General features: G+C 35.1%; 2 protein-coding genes and 1 pseudogene across 2 annotated transcripts; 2 read left to right on the top strand and 1 right to left on the bottom strand.

Annotated features, from left to right (window-relative positions):
* Window positions 1-2293: 2293 nt before the first annotated feature.
* Window positions 2294-4706, top strand: LOC137739032 (exopolygalacturonase-like). Its single transcript, XM_068478505.1, has 4 exons — window positions 2294-2450; window positions 2716-3027; window positions 3312-3833; window positions 4259-4706. The coding sequence occupies exons 1-4, from the start codon at window positions 2319-2321 to the stop codon at window positions 4493-4495; spliced, it is 1203 nt and encodes a 400-aa protein (XP_068334606.1). The 5' UTR covers window positions 2294-2318; the 3' UTR covers window positions 4496-4706.
* A 1379-nt stretch (window positions 4707-6085) lies between these two features.
* LOC137739029 (protein GAMETE EXPRESSED 1-like) lies at window positions 6086-13527 on the top strand (annotated as a pseudogene).
* Window positions 13528-21011: 7484 nt separating this feature from the next.
* Window positions 21012-21449, bottom strand: LOC137740442 (uncharacterized). The gene is made up of 2 exons (XM_068480313.1): window positions 21138-21449; window positions 21012-21053 (listed from the first exon to the last, which is right to left on the bottom strand). The coding sequence occupies exons 1-2, from the start codon at window positions 21447-21449 to the stop codon at window positions 21012-21014; spliced, it is 354 nt and encodes a 117-aa protein (XP_068336414.1).
* Between the last annotated feature and the right edge of the window lie 6264 nt (window positions 21450-27713).

The raw sequence follows: 27713 nt of genomic DNA, 5'->3' as shown, positions 1-27713 counted from the left end.
TTTTAATCAATTGAGCCACATCACAATAAGTCAAAAGAGTAATACATATATAAAGTAGCACGGGCATAGTTTGAAGCAGTACATAAAAATGAACGATCATTTTTAATTACCCTCCATATCACATTTACTTGATCCACCACACAAGAGCCACCACATAAGGCTCCATCAGTTCCATTGGTCGACATCTCAACCCTGACAAAATCACAATCAACCCTCAATAGCCTTGTAAACTCGAGATTCTTGAGACAAATAATGCATGAACACTTGTATAAAGTAATAATTTGTATTAATAAATTTAGGTTATAATGTCACATCCCGGGTTCGACTCCATCGTAGTGCGATATTGTTCGCTTTGGGCCCCGACCACGCCCTTACGGTTTTGTTTCTAGGAACTCACATGAGAACTTCCCAGTGGGTCACCCATCTTGGGATTGCTCTTGCAAGAAACTCGCTTAACTTCAGAGTTCCTACGGAACCCGAAACTAGTGAGCTCCAAATGGCCTCGTGCTAGGTAGAAATGAGAATATATATATAAGGCTTAGAGGATCCACTCCCCTGGACGATGTGGGATGTTACATATAGTCTTTTTACAAAACTTGAATCCTCTTTTTCGATCCTTGGTGTGAAAATTGTGGGTGTTGTTTATTTAATGATGGCGATGACTTAATCTCAAATGAACGAATGCTACAAGGGTTTGTCTTAGAGCCGTGTATTTATAGGCTTTCCATATCTTGCCTACGGTTGAATTTGGTCTTGATTGTGGACTTGATTTATTGACGAAAGAAACACAAGACTTGATTTTGGGCTTGTTTCATGATTTGGCATTTTAAATCAATTAATTTGTTTCGATTTAAATTAAAACTAATCAAAGAACTAATAAAGATAATTCTTTAATTACTTTCCGCCAAGGGTCCACACGTGTCACTTTATGATTCGTCCGGTTTTGATGAGTGACATATCACATGTACGATTTGTGCGACCCTCGGTGCATGCCACGTAAGCTCAGGTATGTCGAAATTTAATGTATTGGTAAAAATTTATTTCATTGAAATTTCGATGTATGCAAGCCTAGCTGCGGAATGCGATCCTCTTTCCACTCTAAACCGACCCTGCACTGCCACATTGAACCCCACGATTCCATCCCTCAAATCCTCAACCACAGCAGCCGCCACTCAATCCTTGACAAATTAACACCAACGAGGCAGAAACACTGGCACGCAAGCTTCTAATTCTTCAGACGAATCGGATCTTGGTACAACCGTTAGCGACAACGTTAGTCATGGAGAGAAACTCCTTGAGAAAGAAAACGAGACTTGCATGATTACGTCATAGTAGATGCTCTTGTCTTCGTCTTTCTAGCAAGTAAAGTGATGTACCAATTTGCGGTCAGTGAAGAGTAGACTATAAAGGGAGACACCGAGATATGCCATCTAGCAAGTAAAATGATGTACCAATTTGTCTTTGTATTGTTTCCATGCTATGATATGGTTTAAAACTATTATTGTGAGGATTCCCACAAGTCACGATGTAAAGTTTAAACAAGTTGTAGGTGTGTCGCGGTGGTGGAGTTGGCGTTGATCAGGGTGCTGGTGGCTGCAGCAACTAGGGTTTGCTTAGAAGGAACAATTTGAGTACTGACTTGGAGAGGAAGCATGGAGAACTATATGTTGAAGTGGTAATTTACACTGAACTTGTTAAAATTTCTTTGTCCCACATCAGTCACAAAGCTTAAGAACAAGCCTTTTAAATAGAATTACCCCACTCTAACTATCACCGAGACCTTTTGTATTAAAACCCCACACCTGACTGATTGAGCAGGTGGTCAAGTAGGGACAGTATCAGTGTTGTTGGGGTGGGCTCATGGCCCGTCTACCTGAAATTTAAGAGAACTAACCTAGGGCCATACATAGTGGTGGTAATTGATGTTCTATAAGCAGCTTAATTAATTACTAATGATAGGATATAATTCCTAATGACAGGATATAATTCTTGAACTACACTGTAATTAAACATCTTAATTCGGGTCTACTTCCCTGTTTCTTGGAAGAAATATTCCGAGTGACGAAATTTTGGCTCTTAATTAAGCCTTTCTTTGGAAGAAATTTTGAGATTTTTTCACTACTTCTTCAACGGCTGCTAGTTTTTTTCGTGCACAGTTTTTGGGGGTAAGACATCTTCCATAAAACTAGCTAGTAATTGGCTAAATAATTTAAGGGCGTTAAGCTTTCCAGTCTAAGTATAAAGTTGCGATGAAACCAAAATAAAGTTTTCATCAAAATTCCAAACGAAAGAAACTAATTCTGAATTGAAAACTCAAGATGGATTTGAAGCTGAAAAATATCTTGCCAATGTTTGTGTACTTGTTATTATCCACATCTAATGCCCAATCTGGTGTCTATGATGTAACAGGTGCAAATTATGGTGGAAAAGCAAACTCTGATATAACCCAGGTAGGCATTATACATGCTTACGTAATTCTTCTTGAAATGCTAAACTAATATTTCTAACTAGATGAGAAATTACTTCTGTACAGACTTTTTGGATTTTGCACATTCTTATTTTCCTTTTGATTTGTTTAATTTAAAGTAAGAAATAAATATGCATGAGAAAAAATATGAACAAGCGGAAAATCATTTCCATTCTAGAATTGTTTGGTAATTAAAGCGAATCATTTCAATTTTTAATTTTTAATTTTTATACAATGTTTTTAATTAGGCTTTGAGCAAAGCTTGGACAGATGCATGTGCATCGACATTGGCAAGTAAAATTGTTGTTCCAAGTGGGACATACAAGTTTGTAGGGGCAACTTTCAAAGGACCATGCAAAGCTCCTATTGAGTTTCAGCTCCAAGGCACGGTGCAGGCTCCGGAACATATCAAGGAACTCCCAAAAGAAGATACTTGGGTAGCTTTTGAGCGCATTGATGGGCTCACCTTATCTGGTGGTGGAACTTTCGATGGCCAAGGAACAACTGCTTGGAAGCAAAATGATTGCCACAAAAACAAAGATTGCAAATCTAAAGCTGTTGTAAGATAATTTGATTCTTGTTCTTTTATAATTTAAATCAATTGCTAGATTGTGAAACTAAACGGCTGATCATACTCTTCTAAGAATATATATATATATGGTGCTTGACAGCTTGAGCCATACGTGTGAAAAGAGAATATATTAGGTAGCAAATCTAAATCATGGATCATGTGAATGATCTCGATTTTGATTCAGTGTGACAATATAAAAATTTTCCTGACATAACTTTGACAAAAGACATTACTCGTCTTAATATGTTTTAATTGTTTTCACACTATTCGCAGAATTTGAGGTTCAATTTTGTCACCAATTCCATAATTCGAGAAATAACAACAAAAGACAGCAAAAATTTCCACGTCAATCTTTTGGGTTGCAACAATTTGGCATTCCAACATTTTACAGTATCAGCGCCTAAAGAAAGCGTCAATACAGATGGAATTCATATGGGACGCTCAACTCAGATCAACATCACAGATACAACCATTGGAACTGGGGATGATTGCATCTCTATAGGTCATGGTACCAAGCAACTCCATGTAACCAACGTTACATGCGGACCAGGCCACGGCATAAGCATCGGAAGCCTCGGAAGGACTGAGGATGAAGAACCTGTGTCCGGAATCTTTATCAAGAACTGCACAATTTCAAATACCGATAATGGTGTAAGGATCAAAACCTGGCCTGCTTCCCCTGCAAAGGGTACTGCTGTCTCAGATGTTCACTTTGAGGATATTATCATGGACAATGTTAAAAACCCTGTCGTCATAGACCAAGAGTATTGCCCACATAAGTTGTGCACACCTGAGGTATACTATTTTACACCAAAATTAATATCATAGTTTCTTTATTGCTTAGTCAAATACTTAATCTTGAAGAACCCAAACAGAAAAACAAAGATTTCTTGACACCAACCTCCGCTATTTTGAATGGATACTTGAGTCCATCGGCCTATTTGAGATTGTTTATGAAAGGTTTAAAAAAAATTCTCAACAAAAGCACTTCTAGTGATGTTTGATATAAAAACTTAAAAATGATTTCTGGAGAAAGGTATATGCTTTTAGGAAGAACTCCCGTGTGGTTTCCCACCCCCCCCCCCCCCCCCCCCCCCCCCTCCCAAAAAAAAAACACATGAAGTTTTAATAACTTTTTTGACATATTTATATTTAAAACATTTTTATCAAAAATATTTATGAGCATAAATGCTTTCTAATAATACTATTACTGTATGCAGGTTTCATCCAAAGTTAAGATCAGTAATGTTAGCTTCAAGAACATAAAGGGCTCGTCTTCAGGCCCAGTTGGTGTCAAGCTTTTATGCAGTGGAAAGCTGCCATGTGAGAATGTAGAACTGAGCAACATTGATCTCACATACACTGGAGATAAAGGCTCTCTTACCTCTGAATGTAAACATGTCAAGCCCACCATTAACAACGTGGCGAAGCCTCTTGCTTGTGCTACATCTTCTTGAAAACAAGCCAATTATTCGTTGTGAACAGGGCCGGCCTTGAGGAGGTGCGAGGAGATTTCTTGGGGTTCGCAAATTCTAAAATCCTTCTTAATATTCTATATATACAAAAGATGGGAAACAATTTATTTGTGTTTACCTAGCATGTTTGTCAAGCGCTGGTACCTTCATGTGGTAGTGCGCGGGTTCGACTCTTTACTTTCTCATATTTGTTATTTTTCAGCCATGTTTCTTTCACATAGGGCATGTGCAGGGTAACTATTTTGGGATTTTTGAGCTACACTATTTTTTCTATTTTTAAATATTTGTAGTTTAATTTCTTTCATTATACAAGATAATTTTGCTAATAAATTTGTAGTTAGGAATATCATAATAAATTAAATTTCTTAAATCTGATATAATCTTTAAAAGCCCTCATTCCTTATATGATATCATTTAATAGAATACACTTCATAATTATAATTGTTTATTCTTTTGGTAACCATTTAAAAGTCATCTATTTTTCAATCCATTTGAAAACTATTGAGTCATCCATATCAAAAAGAAAATTATAGTACAACCACACCTATATTGTTAGATTAAGTTGGTTTAATTGCTTAAGACATGAATCTCAAAATTTTAACTAATCTAATGGCAATCAACGGGAGAAGGGGAGTGTGACATCCCACATCGCCCAGGGGAGTGATCCTTATATGTATATTCCCATCCCTATCTAGCACGAGGCCTTTTGGGAGCTCACTGGCTTCGGGTTCCGTAGGAACTCCGAAGTTAAGCGAGTAGGAGGCCAGAGCACTCCCAGGACGGGTGACCCATTGGGAAGTTGCTCGTGAGTTCCCAAAAAACAAAATCGTAAGGGAATGGTAAGCCCAAAGCGGACAATATCGTGCTACGGTGGTGGAGCGGGCCCGGGAAGTGATCCGCCTCGGGCTAGGATGTGACAGGGAGTGAGAATCATCCTCACTTTAGGGTGTGACGAAAAATGCAATGAAAAAGGTTCATTATAAGATGCTACTAATATCATAATCAGTAATTCGTTTAACACATAAATTTTTCTTGAGATGAACTCTAGATGATAAGAAGAGCATTAATGGTTTTGCTTTGGCCCGTCTCTCCCCGCATGTAGGGTGTGTCCCTGGCCCGTCTCTACAGTTTCTCCTTAGGAGGACTAAATCATATTAGTTGAACGTCAAATTTCAATTTAAAGAACAAAATTGAAATGATGAAGCGGCCTTCAAAACGACATAATTAAGCACATATTGCCGGGCCCTCGAATTCGAAGGCAATCATTAGTTTTCATTTAGTAGGCTATGTGGTGCTTATTATTTCTACTGGAGTGAATATGTACGAACATAATTCTAGACACAACTGGTATGATGAATCAAATTTACGATCACCTTTGTTTCTCTGTATTGGTTTTTCTTTTTTCCTCCTTTCACTGATATTTTTGCCAATTGCGCCAATTTTTATTGAAATGACTTAACCTTTCTACTTCCTAGCAGCATATAGTTTATGTTACCTTCTGGTACTTATTACCGGATATTCGAATTAAATACAAAATTTGAAGAATATCTTTTGCTAGGGAAAGAAGCTCAGATGGGACAATGACAGTCTCTTCTATTCCAACTGATCTTCCTAACTCTCTCAAGGTCTGGTATGTCATGGTTTTGGTCCTCTTCTTCCGGCAACACCGACAATAATCCTCCGGAAAATCTGCAAATATCTGGTGATACTGCTTCCGAATTCTCTATGGATTCTCTCAATGATGAAAAAGGCATCGAACGTGTCAACAACGCTAGAAGAAAACTGGTGGGCACTAATTCGTGTTGGCATGATGCTTATAAAGGAATATTTAAAGCATGCTCAGAGATGGCCGCGGATGACAACGATAAGAGGAAGAGATTTGCTTGGGATCTTAGCAATTGCTTTGAAAAGGATTCTGGAAGAAGCCCTTTCCTACATGTCGCGTAGAATCTCCTATGAAACCTTGTCTTGAAAAACTGGACAATGATGCTATTCCCACGTACCGTGGATTCTATCTTGAAACCAACTCCATTTGCCATCAGTTACAGTCTGGTATATTCGGGCATCAGACGGAGAAATTGGTGAATGATTTGAAAAAATCATCCGATTATGCAGAGAAAAAATTAGAGAGCATAGCGGAAAAGGTGTTAGGAATGTTGGTACCATAAGATAGAGAATGCACAAAGTAAAGTAGAAAATTGACACCAAGAATTTATGTGGTTTGGCATTTTATGCCTATGTCCACGGAACAACGATCAATCTTCACTATATGAAAATAATGAATACAATAAGAGTAGTCTTACCAAGCCAAAGACAAAGCTTGATGGATACAAGAAAGTGTAACACACACTTTCTATCACTTTAAACTTTACTCACACACTGTGTAGTGGAACACTCTCACTCTCACTCTTGGAGTGGAACTTTAACTTTGAACTTGATCCTTTGCTAATCACTTCATTCTTGATTGGTTACATCACTACAACATCACACCCATATTTATAGGTGAGGGCTTGACATTCTACTAGTTTCTAGTTTCTAGTATATTCTACAAACCTCTAGCTTAGATAATTCTAGACTAGCCATCCTACTTTGCATGCTAGAATTTTCTAGCATCCATCCTTCATAACGGGTTGGACCTTTAATTTCTTTCATCATGGGCTGGACCCATGGTATACCAACAATCTCCCCTTCCAGTCCATGAGGGAGGAATTCCGATCATGACTACTTGGAGTCCATCCCAGCAGCCTTAATGCAGAATTCCAACTTTGATTTTGTGACTACCTTTGTCAACATGTCTGAGGAATTATTATCGGTATGAATCTTCTTCAGTCGTAGCAACTTCTTTTCGATAACATCTCTAATCCAGTGATAACGAATATCAATGTGCTTGGTGCGTGAATGATATGTAGTGTTCTTGCTCAAATCCAGAGCACTCTGACTATCACAATAAATGCCATAATCACTGTGCTTCAAACCCAACTCTTGGAGAAACCGCTTCAGCCACAACTCCTTGCATGCTTCTATAGTGGCTATATATTCAGCCTTAGTTGTGGACAAAGTAACACACTTTTGCAGCTTGGATTGCCATGAGACGGCTCCCCCTGCAAAAGTAAACAAATACCCAGATGTAGATTTTCTACCATCCAGGTCACCTCCCACGTCAGCATCTGTAAGTCTTTCCAAGATTAGTTTGGAGCCGCCAAAGCACAAGCACATCTTAGAAGTCCCCTTCAAATATCTGAGAATCCACTTAACAACTTCCTAGTATTCTTTCCCTAGATTAGAGAGAAACGTGCTCACCACACCTATTGTATGAGCAATATCTAGCCGTGTGCACACCATTGCATACATAATACTTCCTATCGCTAAAGAGTAGGGAACAACTGCCATTTTCTCCTTTTCTTCATATGTTTTTGGACACGACTATTTGCTCAACTTGATATGATTGGCTAAAAGTGAGCTGACCGGTTTGGCTGCTTTCATGTTGAACCTTTCAAGCACCCGTTCAACATACTTTTCTTGTGATAGCTACAACTTCTTGGATTTTCTGTCATGAATTATCTCCATGCCCAAAATCTGCTTGGTTAGCCCTAAGTCCTTCATGTCAAATGACTTAGATAACTCTTCTTTGAGCTTTTTAATCATAGAAGCATCTTGACCGACAATCAACATGTCATCAACATAAAGCAATAAAATGATGAATTTACCTCCAGAAAATTGTTTGATATAGACACAAGAGTCAACATGAGTTATCTTGTACCCATTACTTACCATGAATGAATTGAACTTCTTATTCCACTGTCTCGGAGCCTGCTTAAGACCATATAAGCTTTTCTTCAGCTTGCACACCAAATTTTCTTTATCTTTGACTTCAAAGCCTTTAGGTTGCTCCATGTATATCTCATCTTCTAAATTGTCGTGGGGAAATGCAGTTTTAACGTCTAACTGCTTGAGCTCAAGATCCATGCTTGCTGTCATACCAAAGATAACTCGAATAGAAGTCATCTTCACCACCGATGAGAAAATCTCATCAAAGTCAACTCCTTTCTTTTGACCAAAACCTTTAACAACCAAACGAGCCTTGTACCTTTTCATGTTGTCGTCTCTTTTCAATTTGAACACCCACTTGTTTTTCAATGCTTTTCTGCCATTTGGAAGCTCCACCAGCTCATAGGTATCATTATTTAATAAGGAATCCATGTTTGACTCCATTGCCTTCATCCATCTGTCACTGTCGTTATGAGCTCTGGCCTCCTTATAGTTTCAAGCTCTCCATAATTAGTCAACATGATATACTCTGATGAAGAATACTTGGTAGACGGTTTTCGACTTCTGTTGGATCTTCTGACTTAGTCTTCATTCTCTTGCATAGCTGAAGGCTTCCCCTGATTGGGTTCCCCTTGAATCTTATCTTCAAGCCCCCCCCTTGATCAGCAATTTCATGGTCTAGCTCATCTTGATCAGGCTCCCCCTGATCAACATTATCTGGTTCTGCAGGCATTTCATTGGCAGCTGCTTCTGGGATGTCACCATGACTTTCTTCATCTGAAGCTAATGGATCAACTCATCTAACTGCACCATTTGGTTGTGCCTCTTTATCTAAATCCCTAATTGTTTGATCTTCATAAAAGATCACATCTTTGCTATTAACTTCTTCTGATATGGGTCCCATAATCTGTAACCAAAATCTTCACCGTCATAACCAAGAAAGATGCAAGGTGTAGCTTTGTAGTCTAACTTTGATCTCTACTCTTTGGGCACATGCACAAAAGCTTTGCAACCAAACACCTTCAGATAAGAGTAAGACAAGTCATTACCAGTCCATACTCTCTCTAGAACATCAAGACTTAATGGTACTGATGGAGATCAGTTGATCAAATAACAAGCTATCATTACAGCTTCAACCTAGAACTGCTTAGATTACTTTGCAGTACTCAACCTGAATTTCTCCATGATGGTTCGATTCATTCTTTCAGCAACACCGTTATGTTTTGGAGTTCCAGGAATTGTCTTCTCATGACGTATGCCATGTTTCACACAATACTCTCTAAACTGGTGAGATATGTACTCACCCCCGTTATCACTACGAAGGCACTGAGAGGTTTCCCAGTTTCCTTCTTCACAATGGCATGGAACTCCTAGAATGTCTGAAACACCTGATCTTTGGATTTCAACAAAAAACCCCGACCCTTCGTGAAACATCATCAATATAAGTAACAAAATATTTATTTCTTCCAAGTGACTTGACTTCCATGGGACCACACACATCTGAATAAAGAAGATCTAACAAATTTCTTTTCTTTATAGATGGAACATAAAAACTAACTCTTCTTTGTTTTTCGAATAAACAGTGCTCACAAGAGTTTAACGACGTACCTTTGGCAAAGGGAATGTAAGACTTCTTTGCCAGAACTTGTAGGCCTTTCTCGCTCATGTGACCTAGCCTCTTATGCCATAAGTCTAGAGATGAGTCCTCCACAACATTGAACTCACCTTTCAAAACCTTGGCATTTGACCGGTACAACGTACAACAAAGTCGTGCTCTTGCTACCACCATTAAGCATTTAGTAAACTTCAATTTTCCTTCGCCAATATGGTGATAATAACCTTGTCGATCAAGGGTACCAATAGATATCAGATTGAGACATATATCAGGAATATGTCTCACATCTTTCAACAGCAATCGGTAGCCAAGGTTAGTTCTTAGGAAAATATCACCAATTCAAAGAATTTTGGAATAGCTTTCATTCCCCATCTTCAGTATGCCAAAGTCACCTTCTTTGTATGTACTGAAGAACTCCCATTTGGATGTAGCATGGAAAGAAGTTCCATTGTCAAAGATCCATTCAATGTCTCTATCAGAATCACCCATATGCAGACATTCACCAATATACAATATTTCTGGTACATCACCATATATGACAACAATGGTTTTGCCAATATCATCTTTCTTCTGATTGGTTGCCTTCCCTTTGCTCTCTTTTCCAAACTCGACATTTTTTCTTCATATGGCCTTCTTTGCCACAATGGTGGCACGCACCTCTGAACCTTGACTTGAATCGGCTAGGACTCATGCCATGACCTTTAGGCCCTCTACTCTTGCTTCTTCCAGGGTTCTCTGTGACAAATACTTGGTTGTTATCTGTGCCAGAAGTCTTTCTCCTTGTTTCTTCATTAAGTATGTTATTTTTAACATTGTCAAGAGTAAGAACACCATTAGGAGCAAAGTTACTTAAACTCACCACAAAATGTCTCCCAACTGTCTGGCAAGGATCCAAGTAACAAGAGTGCTTACAGCTCGTCCTCAATTGTCATGTTCATAGTAGCCAACTGGTTGATGATATTCTGGAAATTGTTCAAGTGTTCTGCTACACTTAAACCATCCTTGCACTTCACATTGATGAGCTCTTTGATCAAGAAGGCTTTCTTGGCTGAGGTCTCCTTCTTGAACGATGACTCAAGCTTCAGCCAAAACTCGTGGGCATTGGTTTCATTACACATGGTGAAAAACACTATCGTCCACCCATTGTCAAATTGTGCCAATTGCCTTGCGATTCATCTTCTTACACTCGGCATTGGACATGCTCTCGGGCTTAGCGATATCTCCTTCAATTGGCTCATGCAGATCCTTGCAATAAAGAATGTCCTTCATCCTTGGCTTCCATGTTACCCAATTAGAGTTGGTGAGTTTGATCATAGTGCCACTTCCTTCCATCTCGTAGTACGAGCCAACCGGGCTTTGATACCACTTGTTAGGAATGCTGGTACTATAAGATAGAGAATGCACAAAGTAAGTAGTAGAAAATTGACATCAAGAATTTATGTGGTTCGGCAATTTATGCCTACATCCACGAAACAATGATCAATCTTCACTATATGAAAATAATGAGTACAATAAGAATAGTCTTACCAAGCCAAAGACATGGCTTGATGGATACAAGAAAGTATAACACACACTTTCTATCACTCTAAACTTTACTCACACAATGTGTAGTGAAACACTCTCATTCTCACTCTTGGAGTGGAACTCTAGCTTTGGACTTAATCCTTTGCTACTCACTTCTTTCTTGATTGGTTACATCACTACAACATCATACCCATATTTATAGGTGAGAGCTTGACATTCTACCAGTTTCTAGTTCTTTCTACAAACTAGAACTAGTTTCTAGTTTCTAGTATATTCTACAAACCTCTAACTTAGATAATTCTAGACTAGCCATCCAACTTTGCATGCTAGAGTTTTCTAACATCCATCCTTCATAATGGGCCGGACCTTTAATGTCCTTCATCATGGGCTGGACCCATGGTGTTAGACGGCTCGAAGGATATACACGAGTCTTTGACTTCAATTGAAGAACAAACACAAGAAGTGGCTCAAACTTCCAAGAATTAATGTCAGTGATCACATTGGTGAGATAGTGAAGCAGTCAGAGGCAGTGCTCGAGCAGTCCAAGAAAATTGAAGCCTCCCAATTGGAATTGCAGATGGGGCAGCACAAAATGAAGGAAAACTTGGAATCAGGGATGGCAATGGCTCATGAATCTTATCACATCTTAGATAAAGGAATACCCAGCTTGCAGGATGAGACTAGTGAAATAGAGAAGAAGATAGGTGTAGTTGGAGAAACCATGTCTTCAAAGATGAGCAAGTTGCAAATTAAGCAAGGCGGATGATATTGCGAATGTAGCTGATATTTCCTTGGAAAGGCAAAAGGAACTTCTAAATGGCCAATCTGAAGCGCTTAATGGGCTTCAGTCTCTGACCAAATTCCAATCCCAAACTCTGAATGAGAGCAAGTAAGACATAATGCACTAGTCATGGTGGTGAGGAAATTTTAGGAATTATCAAGCTGTATGTTTTAATGTTGCTAAAAACACATTTTAAAATTTGCAGGGTGATAATTGCAGCAGTTCGCTACATTTGGCCGTGAAAAACAGGAAGAGCTTCTTCAAAGCCAAGAGAAGATTCAACAAGCTCAAGACCATTTAGTCAAAAATTCAAAGACCATATTGGAAGCTCAAGTAACTATTTCTTTTCGTTCCATTCTCTTTGTAATAATTTATGATTAACGTAACACTGATTCATTTTAACGTATACAGGAAGCTTTTGAACAGAAGCAGTCATCCATGTTTGTTGCTTTGGATAGGCTATTTGCCTTGCAGGACGCGTTGCTTGTGGAATCACGGTCAATGAAAGCAGTCGTTTTCTATTTCATATCAATGCTTGCCATTTACATGTTAACCATCACAAAGCAAACCTATCTAGTGAGACACTGGCTTTACTTGTGTAAGTGTATCATCCATTATTCGTATGTATTTTTTACAAAAATATGTTTTGTGATTTTGTAACTAACTTGTAAGTGAACATTTTTTGTCACAGTTCTATGCCTTGCATTCATGCTCGAATTTGCAGTCCTTCGATTTGCAACAAAGGGAATAGAACAACGGACTCGGTGGGCTAGTGGACTTAGGAACGTTTATGTGCTGTATGCTGCCCTTAACTTATTGTATGCTTGTTGGAAATACAAGTGAACAGACCTCATCAAACATTAAAATTATATAGTTGGTTTTTATGATTTGGATTTAACATGTCTATGTGTTCTAAAATTTTCAGGGACTATGAAAGGCTAAACTACAATATGCTACAAAAACTAACAGAGGAGGTTATATGCTTGCGAAAAACGCAGAGTTGTCATGGGAATCAGATGATGAATCAGACTGGTCTGCATTAGTTGACAAAGACGTATCGGACGACATTGAACACCTGAAGGATTCTAAGCATTTACAGGAAGAAGTTGGAGATAATTTACGTGCAGTCTCTTCATATAATGGAAGATATAATCTACGCAGTCGCACTCGCAGTCCTATCTGATTTGATGTAAAAATTTGTTTGCCATGTTTTTGCTAAGAAATTGAGAACAACATTATAGTCTTAGATTACTACTGCTTTCCTAATATTTTTGTGATTATGTATGTAAATCATCATTCGTTATCATCAACAATATCTAATCCATTTTTACAAAGATATTTAAATACTGGATACTTGAATTATTATTTAAAAACATGAGTTGAGAAAAGTTAACTATCAAGGATTCCACACCTAACCAATAGAAGATAAGCTCACAAGGCCTAAGCCTTACGATCGGACCTAACACCATCAAGACACACAAGGTAAACATCGTACTATTGCAGAAGACTTTGCAACAACAAGAAAACATGTTTGTGAATTCCTTGAACCATTGCCACGACCCCACCAAGGAAAGACCGCATCACCCATTCATACTCTTGCAATTGTTGGCAAAAACCTGCTATGAGTCACCTCCAACAAATGTAGAGCTTCCTCTGCATAATCCTTGCCAAGAGCACAAACTTCGTGAGCGTTATCTTTCTGTTTGGTTAAATGTGATTATGTGGAGTAGGTTTTGTATTATCTTTCTGTTGCGTTTGTAATCATGATAGACGCTATTCTTCGTTCATTTGACTAATAAAATACTTATTATCTTTTAAAAAAAAAGGATCTTACAATCTTGGAAATACTAATAAATTTGACAGGATGTGAGTAGATGGTCGCAAAATTTGTCACTCATAATTTTATTTTATTTGTTTGCTTTCATATGCATAAGTTTGATATGTAAGACTCACTGTCATCAAATACATGCACATACAAATCCAAATCAAGTGATCAACAGAAGAATCTTTCACCACTTTTAATTGTTTTAAAATATTAGTTTTGGGATTTGATTTTGCTGCTCATATATATATGGAAAGCATTGAAGTCGAATATAGCACATAACTGATACTGACATACCATAATCATGATTAAAACAAAGCCAAAAGCGACTAATCAAAGCGTTCGCAAGTGGATTTACAATTCAGAATCCTTAAGTGGACAAAAATGTCACCAACAAGGCAACTTCATAATCTTTGATGCTACCGTAGAAAGTAAAATTTTGATTAGAAAAACAAGCAACAAAATTATATAAAAAATGAGAGAGGAATTGGTAATAATTTGATAATTAGTTTAACTAGCTTATTTAATTGTGTTTTTCATCAAGTACATGTATCTTAATTACTATTAGTCATTGTTGAGACTCAATTATTTCCGTCTTCCATGACAATCTACTTTATTCTTCATGTCATTTTCAGTCTGTATATAAAGTGAGAAATAGTCATAAGATAATTGGAGCTCTTAGCACTTTAAAATCGTATTCATTAAGCAAAAGATAAGATCAAATTAAAGGGCACGGGAAAGTACTTTAGTTGCATATGTGTTTTTTTTCTAGTTAGTGATTATTAACGAGGGTATCTTTCTTTGATAGTTACTCTTTTAGCATTATCATTGGCTTCTCTCTATATGCTTTGTGATTCCCTTTGAAGAAGAAATTACATGTGGAACCAAATTATAAGACTGTATTTTGAAGAGAGGCAAAGTTTATTTATTTACTTCATAAAGAAACAAAATGTATTCATGTGGTAGATGATGTTAATTGTCTTTGCATTTACGATTTTATCCTTATATGTTTGAAAGATAATCTCCTTATTTCCCTCGTTCCTCTTTTTTCTTCGGTACATCTCACTTTCCCTCTCCTCCTTTTTCTTCCTACCTCTCTTTCTTTCTCTCTTCTCCTTCTCCTTCGTCCTTCACTCTCTCCTACTTCTACTTATTAATCGTACATCTCTCTCCTCCTCTTCTTCTTCGTATTAATTATTCCTTAGATTTATGAGCTTATTTTTTCTTTTATGAGAATGATTGAGATTTTTTATTTTAGCATTTTAAAAAAAAAATATATATATATATATATATATATATATATATTTGATTTAGGTTTTGATTATTTGGTTGCATGACTTTTGAAATTGATCTAGCAAAAGTACTAAAAATTTTGAAACTAATATTGTAGAGGTGCTGAAATTTTGAAACTGATATTGTACAAGTGTTGAAAATTTAAAACTGGAATTTTGAAAGGGATTTTGTAGAAGTATTGGAATTTTGAAACTAATCTTGTAGAAGTGTTGGAATTTTGAAATTGATCTTATAGAAATGCTGAAGTTTGGAAACTGATCTTACATAAGTGCTAAAATTTGGAAACTGGTCTTGCAAAATGCTGAAATTTTGAAACTAATCTTGTAGATTTGCTGGAATTTTGAAAATGATCTTGCAGAAGTGCTGAAAACTCATAAACTAATCTTACAGAATGCTTGAATTTCAAGACTGATCTTAGAAGAGTGCTGGAATTTTGAAACTAATCTTGCAGAAGTGCTGAAAACTTTGAAATTGATCTTGCAAAAATGCTGGAAATTTTGAAACTAATCTTGCAGAAGCATGAATGTGAAATTGATATTGCAGAAGTGCAAAAATTGATTTTTACGGATTTAGAATCAGTTTGAAGTTTTTATAGATAGTGTCAACTTGTAGTTTTAACTTGGTTAAGTAAAAAGTCTATTGGAGCGTGACTGAAATTTTAAAATTTTGGTTTGCTTATTTTTGGTTTAGTTTTATTAGGATTTGTCTCTTTTAAAATGATTCAAAACCAGTAGAATTATATAAAATGTATTTTATAATTTTGTCTTTATAAGTAAAACTCTTTTCTTTTTTTATTATGTTAATTGACAAAAAAAAATGTTATACATATGTAATTGTTTTATTCCATGAGACTAATTAAAACCCCAGCCCTACAAAAAATCATCAAAAGAGAATCTTTTTTTATGCAATATTGTGGTAGTTAAAACTCTTGTTTTACTTATCATGTATCGATATTATTTTGAATTTATTTTATTGTGTCACAAGTTATCTCACTAAGTATAACAAAGTATCACTCTAATGATAGATTCTTAATTTTTTTTTTATACATTCTTAAATTTTTAATTGTATACAAATATATGGCTAAGTTTGGTTGTACGCACATTTTTCCACTCCGGCCAACAGAGATATTTGTGTAATTTCAAAAAGGTTTCTAGTCACCCTAGCTCCACCTACCAAGCATATGGTTAAACCAACCATTAACATTATTAAAATAGTATTTTCCACGCGTGAAAAAGATCAACGATTTTTATACATAACCACTGAGTGTGTTTTTCATATATAAAAGGAAAGTATTACTCGTTTCCAGAAACGTGCAAACATTTTCTTTTCGATGTTTTAGCCAATATTGTTGTTGGCAATAATGTATAGGTAACCTGTCGAATTAAGAAACATATGAGAAGCAATCAACAAAACGGTATTGAAAAAGAAAAGAGTAAGACTCCTTAATAAGGATATAAAAAGGTTGACACTGAAAAAGAGTGCATGCTGATGCCATTGCTGTTGGCAAGTTTTACCGCGTTTTCTATTTCCTAATTTTACTGTTTAATTAATGCATACTTCGATTTAAATGGAACACATCCTTTTTCCACGAAACTCACAATGACAACTATTCTTGAACACAAAATTCTCAGTGTGTACTTCATCATCAGGAGTGGCTCAAATTTGACTATACATTTCATATCTTTACATATATCGGAGACCTGATAGAAAATGTTACCAAGCTCATCACATATGGTTTATGAAACGAGACTTTTTTGTGTGGATATGAATGAAAGGACTGATCATCATACAAGGAAAAAGAAAATCTTAAATGAAATGATTTGCTGGGATGGCATAGTGACCACAACTGCAATAGCTAGTATACACATGACTTCCTACAAATTCCACTTATTTTGGACAAAGGTTGGGGCAGTTGACTCTATCCTTGTTTCCCACTTATTTTGGATAAAAACCAAGCCACATTCTTACTCTCTTTCCCCTCTTATTTGGTAATTTGAACACAATTTCATAGGGTCCCCTCGTCGTTACTCAATCGTCAAAACCATATATATATATATATATATATATATATATATATATATATATATTGTCAAACAAAACCTTATATTTATTTGAATATATATGTCCAATACAAGGAAAAACAAGGTTTTGGGAAATGCATAAATATTCGTCAAGTAACGCATGATGTGGTAGGTTTCTGTCAAATTCGGTAGGGGGGTTTCTTGTAGCCTTGTTGGTAAACACTGGAATTTATTCCCAGATACGTTGGGACCAAAAATTGATGGGTTGGCCAAAGGACCATTAGTTTTTTTCCCTTTTTTCCTTGGTTTACATATAGAGTATTCTGTTCTCTTTTTTTAATAAAGAAATATTATTAGTATTCCAAAATAATTATCTTACACTCATTATCTCATTAATTTTTTTTTATCAAGGTAACTTTTTTTTTTTTTTTTTAAAATACAAGTAAAAGCTACCTTCATTTCCTACTATATATGTGTGTGTGCGCGCGCGCATAGACAATTTTCATCACCATCCCTTATACCTTACTTTGTTGTTTCTTTTTAGGTCATCCTCAAATATCACCTCCACAAAAAAAATTTCTAAATTTGAAACCATATGATCATTGGGCTAAATGATTGTCATTACAGTGTTTCTTTGCAAAATCGTATCCATCTATTTTTTCACTACAAAATAATATCTTAATAGTTTTGGATTTGTCTATCTTTTTGCAAGATGAATTATGAATGATAAATTAAAATGTAAATGCTTTGAATCCTTGAAAAAAAGTTAGGAAATGCAAACTACAAGGAAAGTGTGTCAAAATGTGTGTAAAAAAGTGTGTCCCTCGATCCGGACCCATGTTTAAATATATTAGGGCTAACCACATTTTACACCCTCAAGGTTTATAGTGATTTTCAAGGTCATGAGGGTTCAATTTTCTCACATTGCACCCGAAGATTTCATAATTGTATCAATTTATACCTTTTGTCTATTTGCACCTCTAATTCTCTATTAGATTGACGAGTTTTTAGTCAATTTGGTACAAATATAGCTTACATGCTAATCCAATTATGGTTTCACACTCATCATGTCATCAATTTAATAAAGATACAAATAATTTCTTGGACAAAAGGCATAAATTGATACAGTTTTCAACCTCAGGATGCATATGAAAAAATTAAAACCTCATAGCGTAATTTGAAAACCACCCAAATTTTAAGGGTGTAAAATGTAATGAGCGCTATACATTAAGTCACCTTTCTCTTTCACGTATGTATGTTGAAGCGTGTCCATAAAAATATAAGGATAGTACTATCCACACACCTATTTTTACTTTTTATACTCTTTTTAATTTTCGACCGTTGAATCGCATAAATTGAAGAAGATCAATGACAAAGAATTAACAAGGATGTGTGTAAAGTAAAAACAGGTGTGTGAATAGCACTATACAAATAGATATATAAGCACCATCATTCTAATCTACACCTTTCAAATTAACAAAGAAGTAAGAGTGGGGGATTGGAGGTAATTTGATTGCACATTTTACCTCTACAACCAAAGTTACCATGTTAACCAATAACTCAACTCATAAAAAAATTGAACTATCAGAATATGAGCCAAGAAATGTTTAAAAGGCAACAAATTCCCTCCTCCACACTCAGCAATCAACCAGTATAAACGTACAGACAACAAGGTGCATGCCTTTGTATCTTAATCCCTTTAACTACTAAACAAAATATTCCAACAACATTGTGTTATGCATATTGAAACTAACTAAAGGTAAAGTAATAATGTCGACACAATTGTGGCATCTTGCAAAAGTTCAAGCCAAAAACACCAATCTAATTTACCTATATTTTAAGGTAAAATATAGGTAAATTAATTTTTAATCAAACAATATTCATTTATTTTGTAGGTAAATCATTTTATAGTGCCCTTTTAGATTTTCAATTTGGTGAGAAAATTAAAATAAATTTAAAATGCGTAATTTTATACAAATTTGAAAAACAATTAAGAGGAATCAAAACAACATATCATTTTATATTTGTTAAGTAAAGTGGATGCTGCTTCTTTTTTTCTCTTTGTTTTTTTTTTTTTTTGGGCCACAAACCTTAATCTCCAAATTGTATTAATACGCAATGAATTTAAAACACCTATTCATCGACTTATTACTATACTCTAATAGTACTCATCTTCACTTGTAAGCAAGAAGTCTTAGATTCAATTCTCGCCAAAAGCGAATTTGAACCACATTATTACTAGCCCATTGTGAGACTTAACTCACTCCTCCACCTCTTTAGTGGAGATAATATCGTTTGTTAAAAGAACATTAATACAATAATACCGAATTATTAATCTCTCTTTTGAAATTGGCGTATAAATTAATTGTATACATTAAAATTGTAATTAGGGGTACTTTAGACATCCAGAAAATGTAAAATGTGGTAAGTCAAATAGGATTAATAAATTTGCTTATATGGAATCTAGTTATTGCGTCTTATTCAAGTAAAAAACCTAGCTAGGTCGAGTTTATGTAAGGGAACTTTAATTTCAAGGGCTACAGTCATATTTAACAATGATATAAGTACTTTTATTTTGTCGAAGGTAAATATTATCACAAACAAAATAAATGTACACAAGCAGAGGCTCAATTACAAGATAAGCACACCACAAAGAAATAGTCCCCCAAAACTAAACAAAACAGAGCCCAAAACAGAAAGAAAACAAGATAAAAATGCAAAACACAACCGCTTACAACCCCCGCCGCCGCCATAGTATCACAGATCCACCAACATAAACTAGCCTGAGATCCAACCAAACGACACCCCAGAAGTAAAGCAAATGAAAGAAAATAAGGCTCCATCATTCTCTACCATTCTCTACCGAGCATCACCACAAAGATTGTAGCCACAAATCAAAGAGAGCCTGTGAAAATTCACGTTTCGCAAGCTACAATGCCAAAAGGCTAACAAGATTGATGTTGTAGACCACGGAGGGACGAAGCCAAGTGGGAACAGTATGAATCAGATTGATGAGAAACATGGAGGTGGACGGGCATCAGGGAGTGGAGGGAAGTGGAGGACGGAGTTTGGGGCTAAGGACAGTGATATTGAAGGCAAGAGGAGTGTAGGACGGGAGATCAAGAGAGAGAGGGAAGACACAAGCTGAAACAAAAAGAAAAAGAGGAGCAGAGAGCTACCACTAGCTATAGCTAAGGTCGGCAGCGGCATAGAAGTTATCAGAATGGAGATCACTCACACAACGGCAAAAAAAGCTCTCAGTGGGACATAATGATTCTCTCACAAAAATTGGAGAAAACTACGTTTTAGGATAACGTTATCCACATCCTTATTTTTATTTCTCACATATTTCTTAATTTTCAACCATCATATTAAATGAATTGAAGAATATAAATGGCCAAAAATTAACAAAAGTATGTCGTAAAAAAGAATGAATTATCCTAAACCTACCATAATATAACTGATTTTGCTCCTTGACATACACGACTAAATAGAGTACTGGGAGAATAAAATTAAGCAGCCACACCATCCCATATTATTCATAAAACAAAATTAAAGCTGAATTATATTATTATATATATACATAGGCATGTATGTATATATGTAGATGTAGTACCTCACCAACATATCATTGATAAAACTACGGGAAACATTTTTACATGGATGGCCATCTATTAGTAACCATGACCGTTTGCCAATCCATGCAAGTAGTACTTCTACAAAAACAAGATGATCAACTACAATCGTTACATTCATTATTTTTTTCACATCAAGATGGCATAGCGCATGCTATCACTTACCATTAGTTGATTCATCTCCGTGATCTGGGAAAACTCACCAGATGCCCACACCCCATCAGCACCATGAACATGATGAGGTTGAGAAAAGCAAGAAATCACAGAAAATGGCACGAGTACAACGCTGTACAACAGCGAATTAAACCCCTTAATCCAACGTATACGCAGCAACGATCTTCTATCCACGTGATGATGATCATGATGTGCTGGAAAAATTGGCAATTCTGCTGGTGCTGGGTTCCCTGCTCCAACATTTACCATGCTCTCATCTGCTACTCTAGGGCTTTTCCTTATGTTGTGGAGATTTTGCCTCATTGTTGTTAGCATACTCCACATCTCTCGAATCACCGGTCGGATGCCTAATTGCTTGCCGGAATCAGAAAACTAATGAACAGAAGATTTTGGTTGTAAATTTGGTGAATTGAAGGAAAAAGCTTTTGGGGAGGCCAAACTTTCTATGTGGCTTTTGATAATGGCATGATAGTGGAGTTGCTAGTGCTAGTGTTTATCACAAAGGGTTTATGTCTGAGTGTGCCTTTTTATAAGGAACTTCACATTCACATATATATATTCCTATTTTGTGGGGTAATATCAAGGCCAACATTCCCACCAAGCTGCCTAGCTAATTATATAACATTATTACAAATTAAAACCCCCTCCTGTTGTGCTGATTTTCTACACATTTTTAGCATAAACAAAAGGAGTGAATTTTTAAAATTTTGGCATTACCTTTACAATTCATTTGGTACAAAACTGAGGGCTGAGGATGTCCCACATATGTGTGTATGAAGCTTGGGACGCTTACAGATCGTATCAAAAATCAGATCATGGTGTGGTACCAATCATTTTATGATGAGAGAATTTCAACTATTTGATAACTACTGAACTTCGAATATATATGTTCTTTTGGATACATAACACACATACGACGGATGATGCATAATTAAGGAAGTCTACTAGCTATCAGTCGGGTCCCAGATTTGGACTACATAGGAGAGAATCAAATACTGGAATTTTTTGTGTGATGAATTCTGATATCTTGGCTATCACTACAAGTCAGTCTCTTACAGGTGTAATCAACATGCATAGTAACCTAGCTATCAGTTGGTATTGTTGCTAAATAATTACTTAGAAATCTTAGCAGCCTTTTTATTCGGATCTTTATGTTTCTTTGTGGCTTATATTCTTATCATATGTAGTGTTGTATGATCCAAAGCGTTTATATTTTAAATCACTTTTCAAATATTATCTCTACAAATAAATTAAATAAACTAAAAATTGATTAGTAATAATCTAACAATTATTGGATATACAAGTTATGTTTCTTAATTACTTAAAATGCTGAATTTCAAGAACGTTAATTAAACAATTAAATGAACTCTGATTTAGTTGATTATTTAACCTAGAAAGTTGAAAGTTCCAATCATCAAGCAACATTGTAGGGTTAAAAGGATAGTCGAGAAGGTAGAAAGAAAAAGTTCAAGTGAGAAGGGTACTAGCTAGCATATTCCTTGACAAAATCACTCAAGACTTAACTATAATTAAAGCATTTAAATTCACAATTTGTCACAACAAAACTATATATGTTATGGTCCAACAATTTTTTTTATTAATAAACGATATTATCTACATTACGGTGGTGATATAGTCCAACAATTTAGCAAGAAAACATTTCTTTTTCTATAATGGATAGTTTAATTGTTGTGATCTTGGACATGATTGCCATTTACTTGTCTTTTAACTAGCTATACTACCCACAGCCTTTTTTTTTTTTTTTTTAATCTTATTTTTATACAACCCACAGTTATTAGGGCTATACCTTCAAGAAAGAAACAAAACCAGGCTGGTTTGTTCACATATTCTTTTTATTTTTTTTAGCTAGCTGCTTCTTTTAGGAAAAGAAACATAATCAACAAGTTAGTGCTTGAGTACTGGAAAAGTGATTAATTAGGTCCATAGTGATGGAAGTTCATGAACCTGCATGCTTCAATTAGTTTTGTTTCACAAAATGAAAAAAAAAATATATATATATATATATGTATATTTAACAATAAAAAAAAATAAAAAAAAAGACTAACTCGTGGCTTCGCCACATTAGTCAACCATTATGGAGGCCAGGAACACTCACAGAGGCATTTCAGCCTCTTTTGGCCACATCGTGCAATTCACCAATGCAAAAAAATCTAACTTATTAGAACGTGTTATATGAAATATACATACCTGAAATTTATCCCCAACTACTGGGCCACCCCATAGTGGTTGTACAAGATTTTACAAGATCTAAAATTGAGTTTAGTCCATTGGTGCTACAAAACTTCAACTTGATTGACTAAATATTGTATGATAATGCTCTATTTAAATGCCAACATTTATATTGCATGTCTTTTCTTCTTTCTTTTGTAATTTCATGATTTTTCTTTTTTTTATGTCTACACTAATTCCTTATAATATATTTCGGTACAAATATTTAAGTACACTAACTCATTATAAGCATATTTTAGTACAAACATTTTGATATACTAATTCATTATAATATATTTCAGTACAATTATTTTTGTACACTTATACATTTACATATTCTTCTTATGTGTCACTAATTTCTTTGAATGTTTTCTCATTTAGATTTATTTATAATTGGAAGAACTAAAATGTGCATATGAATAAAATCAAAATTTTAATGTGGAGACATTAAATAACAAAAAAAAAATATGAATTTTAATAAAAGTACTCTTCAAAGAATTAAAATCAATATGTAATCTAACACTAAATTTGTTTTAAATTTCAATTTTTTTCAAGAACTAATGTTCACAAGCCCTTAAAAGTATCAATCACACTTGATATATTGACTTAAACAGAAACGGAAACGACTTTATTAGGTCTTTTTCAATTAATTTCTATTTGTTTTTGTAGAAACACACTAGTCACTAGTGCGGAATCATATTATGATCTCCAATTATGTTGAAGTTATAATTAAAAATGCCAGCTCCTATAATGGAATTTGCAACTGATCAGTGACCAATTCCAAGGTGTCAAAGGCTCGATTAATGTCAATGTTCATCCAGTTCATGTAAATTGCCTTACACAAATGTATGGTCTGGCTGCTAACCCTATCATGGCCGGCAAATAGATAGATATCCCCAATCTTGAGGCTACCACATTTGTAGCTCTAATGAAAAATATCATCCCCAATGGGCCGAAAAATGGGACTACATCCACCACAAGGGCTAACAACTTCAATTCTCGGGTAGCAAGAAGTTATGCTACATCTAGCCCTAAAAAGTAGGGGGACCACACCAAATTGAGGCCCCAGTCTTGGTTTTTGTTTTTGTTTTTTCAGTTTAGAAATGGGTGAGCCCCATTTTTAATTCCAAAACATGATTTTAAGGATTTATTTTTCAACAGTTTAGGATTTTAAGAGTTTATTTTCAACTGTTTGTTTGATTAAGAAAAAAATATACAAACAACGACTATTTTTTGTGTTGTTGATTAGAAAAAAATGTTGTGCTTCGTGTTTAATTTTCTAGAATGAAAAATTCATAAAAATAAATAAATAAATAAAAAGATGAAATTTAACATTGGTAGTTTAGAGACCTAAACCGAAAATTAACCAAATAATATAACTAAATTGTGATAAGATAATCAAATCCAATGATTGTTATGAAATGAAAATCTTGATTGATTTCGGAGAATGTGTCAATCAGAGAAATAAACCAATAGTTGTTATGAAATGAAATTTTATCTTGTCTGATTTCATAGATACAAACCAACATATGAGATTGAGATATGATAATCAAAACCAATTATTGTTATGAAACGAAATCTTATCTTGTTTGATTTTATAGAAACAAACCAATGAATGAGATTGAAATAAGAGAACCTACAACGGTGCATAAGTGATGACACGACCAATAATCAAGTTTAGAGAAGGTAAGACAATAATAAATTTACCGCGTAATCAAATTACTACATAATAAAATATAGAGCTCCATATAGAGCCCGAAAAATATATAACCCTTTATTGTGAGAGATTCTTTTTTAGGGCCCCAAAGATTCTTTGAAGCTCTAAATTGGGCTACATCTACCACTTTTCTAGCCTCAAATAGAGCCCTTCATTGGGATGCTCTAATTAGGTCTAGATGAAGTCCATACTCATACTTCCACTTTGATGGTCAAACTTAGAGGAAGAAAATCTTTCGATCATGGACACAAAACATAATTTGTTTTTGTTCACAAAAATATAATTTTTTTTTGCATTCACTATTTAGGTCGGCAGGTATAATACTCAATTGCTCACCTTTCATGCACACTCAGCAACTATGTTTATGAGAGTTATAGTGATAGCATCTGCAAATTAAAAAATTAAAAAATTGAAACAATCTGGGCAAAAAAATTATACTGACTTCTTAAAGCTACTTAAAGATCACTCCTTGTTTGTCTGTATTTGTTAGCCATTATAATGCATATGGTATTGGTCAATTCGTTTGTTTTTAACAAATGCGTTGACGTTGGACATACCATTTAGAGATTAAAAAATCAACCATACATGATTAACGCAGTTTTGTGACACTATAGTATATTGAAACATGACTCAATATAACCAGCTTCGCACAAACTTGTAATATATAATCATGTATTAGGAATTAGTTTGCTATTGTAGCTAGGTTAATTCCTTATATATATGGCACAAAACCACTTCTTTTGGTTTACCTCAAAATCTGGTTTCATGACCTGAACTTATTGTTTAGGTTCTCCTTTAACGACCATCAATATTTATTTATTCTTCAAGAAATTACACAATCTAAACATGATTAAATTAATAGATATACTCAATGTTTCGATAAAAGAACTAGTTTAATCGTCATGGTCTGAGCCGGGTTGCATCACTTAGTCCATACTTAACACAATTCAGCAGAACTCTTGCATATTTAACCTTTCAAGTCAGATCCAATACACGTACCATGAAACTAGAGTCCCACATTACAAACTTTTTGCATTTTATTTTGTTGCAATATCCAAATTTCTTCTAAATCAATTTGAATCAGGGTTGTGATGGATAGACTGTGTGCAGTATTCATCAAACATTCACATACACAAGTGGAATATGATCAAAAGGGGAGAGTAGGTACATTAAACACACATAAAACAATTTTATTCATCCAACAATTATTTGTCATACATAAAGTACATTGGCCCATCATCATCTACTCAAAACCCCAAATTGACATAGCACGAGATTTTTGTGTAGTGATCAACGGCAGCTGATTAATCCTCCTTTAGAGAAACAGGCATGTTGAGATCAGGTACATTGTCCAAATCTACCCGATCAAGCTTTTTGACACCAACCTTAGCCGTCTGATGATGACGAAGGTCCCGCACCATCTTCTGATTGGATGCAGAGATGAGTTTGGTCATACGAAGCAGGATTTCAGAGACCTCAATCTCACCAGCACTAAACTCACTAAAACGATTAGTACTAGACTTAGTGTTAGTAAGAGGATTAGGGTTATTATGGTAGGGGGTGTTAAGGCTGCACATATTCATTCTCTCTTGAATTTATCAAATTATATGCATTTGGTCAATGGATACTGTATATACAACTTGAGGGGACTTTTCTTTTTCCAATCCTATTAGGGAAAGTAGGTATCACCTAATTAAACCATTTGACCAAGTTATACAAATTAAAATGCAAGTCATAAACATTTTTTATTTTTATTGGGCAAGGGTTAATTTTTCTTTTTTCTTTTCTCAATTTTATGCTAGGTATGGCTGGAGTGGTCTCATAATCAAAAGTGGACTCTTAATACCAAGTCTAATTAGGATATATAAAGTTAAAACTAGTTATATCCTTTCTTATCTATTTTTGGACAAACGACCGTACCGCAACAAAAGTTATGAATGAGACTATTAACATTATTAATACATGGACTAATAATGTTATGTGATGGTGTGAATAATCTGTGGACATCAAGTTGTTTGATTGCTAACAAACAAACAATATATGAGATATTCAAAACATTTAAATCACGAAAATAGAAAAATGCTAGATAGGATCGTGATCTGCTTAGAAAATCCAACTCAGCAAAAAAAGAAGGTAAGAATATCCAATATTGATTAGGATGATGATTAGATTGAAAACAAATCCGTATAAGTTAAGAAAAAAAGTATCCAAGTATATAGTTTGTTATGCAACAAATTATTTTCCAATTTATTGAATAAATACGATGTTATCTATATGAAAAAGTAGGAAAGTAAGTTAAGCCTTACTTTTTACTTTTGATTTTTTGGTCTCATCATCAAAAGGGACTTGAATTCTCTCCTCTCTCATCTCCTCTTTTTTTTAATCTAGACCATTCAATGAAAATTTGATGGTTTGAAGTTGTGCCACATATTTAATGAGCTTCATTTTATTTTTATCGCTTTTGTCCAACAATCTTTCCCTAGCTTTTCCATTCATGTTCACACCACCATTTATCGTCTTCCTTCTAACACGCCAGCCATGAGTGGCTCCTTAAGTCGATCTAGAGGTCGTAACAAACTTGACAACTATTTTGAAAGTCTTAGAGCTATCAATGAAGTAAG

The sequence above is a fragment of the Pyrus communis genome, chromosome 7 (assembly GCF_963583255.1).
Source record: "Pyrus communis chromosome 7, drPyrComm1.1, whole genome shotgun sequence".
In the NCBI taxonomy this organism is placed as follows: domain Eukaryota; kingdom Viridiplantae; phylum Streptophyta; class Magnoliopsida; order Rosales; family Rosaceae; genus Pyrus; species Pyrus communis.
Note: the sequence above shows the minus strand (reverse complement) of the source record. Positions and strands in the feature narration are given on the sequence as shown.